The 7,109-nt window shown below is 33.4% G+C and overlaps 1 protein-coding gene across 1 annotated transcript; it reads right to left on the bottom strand.

Annotated features, from left to right (window-relative positions):
- Nucleotides 1-395: 395 nt before the first annotated feature.
- On the bottom strand, nt 396-1,897 carry LOC115710753 (acyl carrier protein 1, mitochondrial). Its single transcript, XM_030639107.2, has 2 exons — nt 1,582-1,897; nt 396-809 (listed from the first exon to the last, which is right to left on the bottom strand). Exons 1-2 carry the CDS (start codon nt 1,780-1,782, stop codon nt 633-635), a joined length of 378 nt encoding a protein of 125 aa, XP_030494967.1. The 5' UTR covers nt 1,783-1,897; the 3' UTR covers nt 396-632.
- Nucleotides 1,898-7,109: the final 5,212 nt, after the last annotated feature.

Genomic DNA, 7,109 nt, shown 5'->3' with positions numbered 1-7,109 from the left:
TCAGACCGATGGAGAAGGTTAGACAGAGGCGGACGATGGTGGAGCTTTGAAGTTGGAACTGCTTTAGGGTTGGCAAGAGGACTCCTCTTTCTTTTGTTTATGGTATTTGAAAAAATTATAATAAAAAAAAAGTGTAATCCCATAATAGGTGGATAAACAAAAAAAAGCCAACTTTGTCAAATTTTGTTCATATTCCCACATTGTGTGTAATTTCTACTCCATTAAAGTGGTAAATTCCGATTCAAATGATAAATGAGATTCAATATCACCTACAAGATTTTATCAGATACTTTTATTTTACCATATAACATATTGTCCAACATAATAATATTATGTAACTTGTGACTTGCAACAAGTAAAATAAGAAAGTTGAGTTATTAAAACAGGCTATAAGATAAACACAAACAAATCCAGACATGGCATAATATAAATAGTTTTACAACAGTTTAAAATTGAAGCATGGCAAAAAAGAAATATCAAAAAGATTAGTTCTGAAATGTCTGTTCTTTTTCAACCAGATTCAGATTATTTTCCAACAAAGCTGGATCAAATTTCTACAAACACCCAATAGATGAAGAAAAGAAACAAAGATAAATTACTTTTTAAAAAAGAGAAAAAGCCACAGAAGAATATTAACTTGCCATTGGATGGTTAGAGATGTACTCAATGGCTAGATTACAGGAGTCAATCTTATCAGCTTCCTTATCTGGAATCTCCAACTTGAACTCCTCTTCCAAAGCCATTACAATCTCCACATTGTCCAAGCTATCCAATCCTAAATCCTTCTGAAAATGTACCTCAGGAGATACCTATTCATTCAGTAAGACAAAATGTTATCAGTGAGTTAAATTACAAAAATGTTCTGTTCTTGTTCTTAATGCTTCTAACAAACATTTTACTAGCACACAACTCTACATCACATATTAAATCTACATCCACATTCTTAGGTTTCTAGACTGGAAAGAGTTATAAAAGATGTGTAATGCACAGTGAAATCACAGACAAAATTAGATACCAAAACAAAACAAAATGATACCATAATCCCAACTTCCAGAATAGCCTCCCTAAGAAAACATACAAACTCAATCCAAATACCCAACTTCATAGTATCTTGTAAAACAGTTTCTAAGCCAATTCATTATGAACATAACTCAAACAAAAGAAGACAAATGGGTCAAAAATCTCAGTCTGCGTCGATTTTACTATGAACTTCTCTAGCAACTAAGCAGTTCGGCACTTCCCATGCTAGATTTTGGAAATGAAACCAAAAACCACACAGTTACTCAAAGCAACACAAAAACTAGATCATAGATCCTATCTACTACCAATGTTCCCAAATCTGAGCTCCTTTTTTTTCTCCAAAGAATGGTGCTTTTCTCAATTAACAAAGCTATTAGACACCCCCAAATCATTGTGAAATGTCAATGTTAAAAATTGAAAAAAAAATCTCATAATATACCAATTTACACACACAAATCACAGAAACACCCAAGAAAAAAAATTGTTTGGTAGCCTTAAAAACATTGGAAAAGAGTCTAATTTTATATGCAACCATCAGGAAATCGAAAAGGGAAACAAGACCTTGGAAGGATCGACTTTGGGGAAGCTCTTGATGACGGAGAGGACTCTATCGATGACCTCCTCTTTGGTGATATGATCGTCGTGAGATGACATCCATCGAACAAGAGTGGAAGAAGAGGAAGCCCCTAATGGTCGAGGAGTTAGGGTTAGGGTTTGAATGGGTAGCCGGATGTGGCGAAGTACAGCTGCTCTCAGCGCCATTCTCTCTCTCTCTCTAAGCTTGGCTTTGGGTTTTGAGTTTGGGAAGGTGTGAAGTGAACAACAAAGTGATGCAAAACTCTGAGCCTCCGCTAATCAAAAGCCCAACATCATTGTCTCGTGCTTTGCACAATTCCCTCTTTTATTTTCATTTTCATTTTTTGTTTCTTTTTTTTTTAAAAAAAAAATGAAACTTTTTCAAAATAAACGAAAAAATAAAAGTATTACGAAAATACGCATCTAGAGTTTTTTTAATATTTTTAGGGAATATCACTATTTAGTAATTTGTGTTTTTATGAAAAATATATTCGGTACTGTGTGTTTTCAATAATACTTAATCGATACTTTATATTTTTAAATTATACATATTTAGTACCTTAAAATAAAATTTAATCAATATAATTTTATCATTTTATCAAATAAATCTCAATTATATGTAATCAAATAATTAAATTTCAATTCGGAATTCATAAAATTTTATACAGTTTGATTGTATTGATAAAATTTTATTAAAAAAATTTAAATTTAGGGTACCAAATATATATGATTTTAAAATACAAGGTACCAAATAAGTATTGTTGAAAACACAGGGTATCAAATGTGTGGAAACCCATGTTTTTACGATGTTATTTTTATGTTGTTTTCGCAACAACATTATATTATGTTGTCTATAAGTTGTTTTCATGTTGCTTTTATAGTTGTATTTATATGTTATTTTCATATTACTCTTAGGGAGCTTATATTAACACCCCACAAAATTATAACTACACCTCATTACTAAATTTATCTCTATTTTTAATTAAAATAATATTTTTTTTTTTATGATCACACCCCACCTTATTTACTAAAACGGTATTTAATTGGGGAACTTACAAAAATACTGTAAAATGAAAGAAAGTTTACAAAAATACTGACACATAGAGATTTTTATATTTTTATTGTACTAAGTTTACAAAAATATTGTGTTAAAGTTTTAAAATTACAAAAATATTGTATTTCACTAAAATAAAAAAAAAAAAAAAACAACTCAAAAACAACAAGACAGCTAAAACACAACCCTAGAACAACTTAACAAACAACATGAAAATAAATATAAAATAACAAAAAAAATAACTACAAAACAACAGAAAAATAACAAAATTTTGATAGTCAGCGATAAAGCTTACTTACACCATGGATAAGTGATGTTCTTTTCAGGACATTAGCAAAGTATGCTAGTATCGAATGTATGGAGTATACATTAGACTGGGAACGATACTGATCTTGGTAAAGATATTATAATCTTACCGTTGTATCTTTCTAAGTCAATATCACAGGTTGATCCAAAAGATCTTAATCCTGATATGGTTAGGTTTGATCTCAAGAGTGTTATTTGTGTTCTTAGAGTTGTTAGTTTAAGCCTACCATTTGGTTCGGGTCACACGTATAGCTTGGGAACATGATAGTACAATTGAGTGGGAGCGCTAATCATAGATATGGAATCTATAGCTTCAATCTGGACATAGAAGTGAAATGATGATTTCCTTCGAGCTTAGCTTAATAGAGATAAATGGAAGAGCTTTTATTTCAGTGATTATATTAGTTTACTGAAATATCATTTATAGTAAGCTAAGTGTTTTAAGGATAAAATACATTGAGGCGTGAAACGGTAAATTGTCCCTACTCGATGTAAATCATCTATAGAGGATCTTTGATTATTGAGATTAGAACGATGGTTAAATTTCATAGCGTATCTATATCGTGGAACATATAGAGCATTATATATAATTGAGAGTGCAATTCCAAATCTATAGTGGTCCAATGAGGAATTAATAAGTTAAGAAATTTACTTGATATATTTTAGATTTGCTTATTGGAAGCTCGGTTATATAGGCCCAAGGTCCCCATACTAGTTGAGACAATACTGCTTGTAAGACTCAGTTAATTGATTTTAATTAATCAATTATAATTCTAAAATTAGACTGTGTCTTATTTTTGAATTTTCACTAAGCTAGGGCGTAATTGTGAAGAAAAGAGGTTTTAGGGTCCATTTTCCAATTAAGAGACTTTATTAAGTCTAATTAATAAATATATTAAATGACAATTTTATTTGATAATTAATTTTAATTATTAAATAAATAGTTTTGACATTTAATTGGTTGAATTGCAAAATATGGCATTTGTGAAAGAATAGGATGAATAATTGAGTAAAATTACAAAATTGTAATTGGTGGGCCCACATCCTAATGGCCGACCACTTAAGCTCAATTTAGCCATTTATTAATCAACTTTTTAATGCCAAATAATTCAAACCTAAACCTAGAATGATTCCTATAAATAGATAGTGATAGACTCAAAACTGACAGCTTATAGTCATTAGCCTTTCAGTCAAATTTGAGTCTTCTCTTTCTCTCTCTAATTTTCGAATCCTTCTCCCTATTTTCTTCTTCAAATTTTGTCCCTCTTAGTGATTGAGTACATGCCTACACATAACAAGTTAGTACTCAATCATAGTGTGTAAGACTGTGAAGAATCCAACACCTAAACGAGAATCGGACTCATATCTTGATAGTACTCTGGGAAAGAAAGGAACACGGGTTAGAGATCTGAGTGGAAGGAGTCATTTAATTCCGCTGCAATCAATGTAAGGTTTCTTGAACTCTATATGTGTTTAAATTCTATTGTTTTAGAAAATCATATTTAGGATGTTAAACAACATACATGGTAGTAAATCTAGATCCTGGTAAAATAATCCCCAACAAATATCTCACGCAATCATTTACATTTATTGATCTCTCAAAAATCTCTTGGTTCTTCTCCTCCTTCGCATCCCCTCATGTATTTAATAGCTAGAATTTTTATCCTTAGGAGGATTTCGATCATCATTATGCCTATTTGGGTAAGATCTGGGCTAGACGAAGCTATGATAGTTTTGGCATCTCTACACCTTTCGACTACCTTATGTATCAGGTATTTCTTACCTTTTTTTTTTAACTATTTAAGGTTGTATGGTTTCTCCTGGTCTTACCTACTTTTCTACTTAAATTTCTACTATATTTTCTTATTTCCTTTTTGTATGTCGTTAGCAATGAATACTAGCACCCTAACCCCCGATTCTACTATCCATCTCACACCTGAGGAAGCTCTCATCCATGATTTTGATCATGTCTCCCTTAACCCATAACCTCATACTGAGTCTTACTGTTGTCAAAGTTCTTACCCCTAAGTCTGTTAAGCCTAATTGGGTGGGTAATGCTATGAAGGACGCCTGGACTATCTGTTTCCCTTTCACTTTCTCTAACTATCATTCTAGCTTTTTCTTGTGCGTTTTGGTTGTGAAGGCAATCGTAGTAGAATTGTTGAAGGGCAACCATGGCACTTTGACCGTTCCTTGATGATCTTTGCCATCCTTAATGGTTTCGACACTATTCTCCCTAACCAGCTTCGCTATGTTCCTCTATTGATGCAAGTGCATTTTATTCCATTTGGCAATAGGTCTCTCAAGCTTGCCCTATTTGTGGTTGACGTAGTAGGTGATCTTCTTGAGACTCATATTGCCTCCCTCTATGATTCCATCACTCCATTTATGAGGATCAGAGTCCTCTTTGACATTTCCAAACCTCTACACCGATGTATGAACGTCCGATTTAAGAAATTGGCCATTACTAAGTGACTCAAGTTTCTCTATGAGGGTCTTCAAAACTATTTCTATCACTGTGGAATTCTTGATCATACTTTTAATAAGTGTGAAAATTCCTTAAGCATTGTGATGATCATGCCTACTCTCCCTCTCTAAGCTATAAAGATACTCTAGGAGCTCCTGCTAAGTCTGTCTATAAAAAGAGCACTTTTGAGCTTTCAAACTCTATTCCTTTCGAGGAGTCTTCCAGTCATATCATCTCTTCGAACCAAAGCCTTCACGGTGTTATGGATCACCTTCTCGTCCCTAATATTTCCAGTACTATCCTAATCACTTCTTCCCTTCATAGTTCTACTAAAGCGATGTCAGGGGGCCCTTTTCAAAATCCCTTGACCTATTCTCGCCCATTGTATTTGGGGCCCATTACTCATCCTGTTCCTTGTCCTATTAACTTGAGTCCTATAATGGTCCCTGTTGTTGTCTCATCTGCCTCCAAGGGCAAAGGAATTATGCAATTTGATCAGTGAAGAACTTCCCTTCTTTCTGCTACTCCAGGTGCTATTAGAAATGTTTCTAGTACCAAGAGGTCTTTCTCAAGATAGAACCAACAAGTTGACTCTTCTTTCAGAAGTATGTTGAAGAGAGCTCGAGCTTCTACTTCTGACTTTGCTATGGTCCCTTCCATTTCTGATTCTAATGGCCAGGCGGGTGTTGCTCAACAACCCCACCAAGAAAAATGATCCTTATAAGTTGGAATGCCCGGGCGTTAGGGAGTCCCCGAGTATTCCGCAACCTCTCCCTTTTGGTTACTCAACATCATCCTCAGATTCTTTTTATGATGGAGACTAAGCTGGCTGCTAATTCTAGTTCTAGGTTGAAAGCTTCTTTGTCTTTTGGTAATGTATTTGAGGTTCCTAAGAATGGTTTAGGGGGAGGTTTGTTACTCTTTTGGAATGATGGAGTTAATATTACTATTTTATCTTACTCCCTGTATCATATAGACTGCTTTGTTTCTGCTGATGATAATATGAACTATCATTTATCTTGTTTTTATGGTTCTCCTTATGTTACCTCCAAAAATGATTTGTGGTTACTGTTAAATCATTTGTATGATACTGGTCCTATTGCCCCTGGTTAATTATAGGTGACTTCAATGATATTCTTAGCTTTAAAGACCGTAACAGCTCCTCTGCTCCTCCCCCTTATGCTATCCATAATTTTCAATGTTTTGTTCATAAGTACGATCTGTCTCCCTTGCATTTTGTTGGAAATCATTTTACTTGGAAACATGAGGATCCTATGGAAAGATTAGATTGGGGTATTGTTAATCAGCCTTGGTCTGTTATTTTTCTGTCTGCTTCTCTGTTTCATCTCTCGTTTTATGGATCAGACCATAGGGCTCTTAAAGTACTTTTCAATGATATGAATAATTATAGGTCCTCTTCAGGTCATTTTTTCTTTGAAAATAACTGGCTTTTAGAACCTGATTTCTTTAAAATTATTGAAGATTCTTGGTATTCTAGTGATCCTATCCCTAATAATAATGCTAATCTTGTGAATTTTCTTCATAAACAAACTTGTTGCATTCACAAATTAAGAGTTTGGGGTAAGAATAAGAATAACTTTAAGAGTGATATTAGAAATTTATATATTACTATAGATCATATCTATTCACCCCCTATCATTACTAATGATGATGTCGCTAAAGCCA

This window comes from Cannabis sativa, chromosome X, assembly GCF_029168945.1.
Source record: "Cannabis sativa cultivar Pink pepper isolate KNU-18-1 chromosome X, ASM2916894v1, whole genome shotgun sequence".
Classification (NCBI taxonomy): Eukaryota; Viridiplantae; Streptophyta; class Magnoliopsida; order Rosales; family Cannabaceae; genus Cannabis; species Cannabis sativa.
This window is presented reverse-complemented; position numbering and strand designations above follow the sequence as displayed.

Bases quoted from the DNA above. Each gene is read 5' to 3' on its own strand.
- LOC115710753 (XM_030639107.2), bottom strand. From the start codon at position 1,782: ATGGCGCTGAGAGCAGCTGTACTTCGCCACATCCGGCTACCCATTCAA. The intron at 810-1,581 runs GTCTTGTTTCCC...CTGAATGAATAG, and splicing joins CCAAAGTCGATCCTTCCAAG to GTATCTCCTGAGGTACATTT.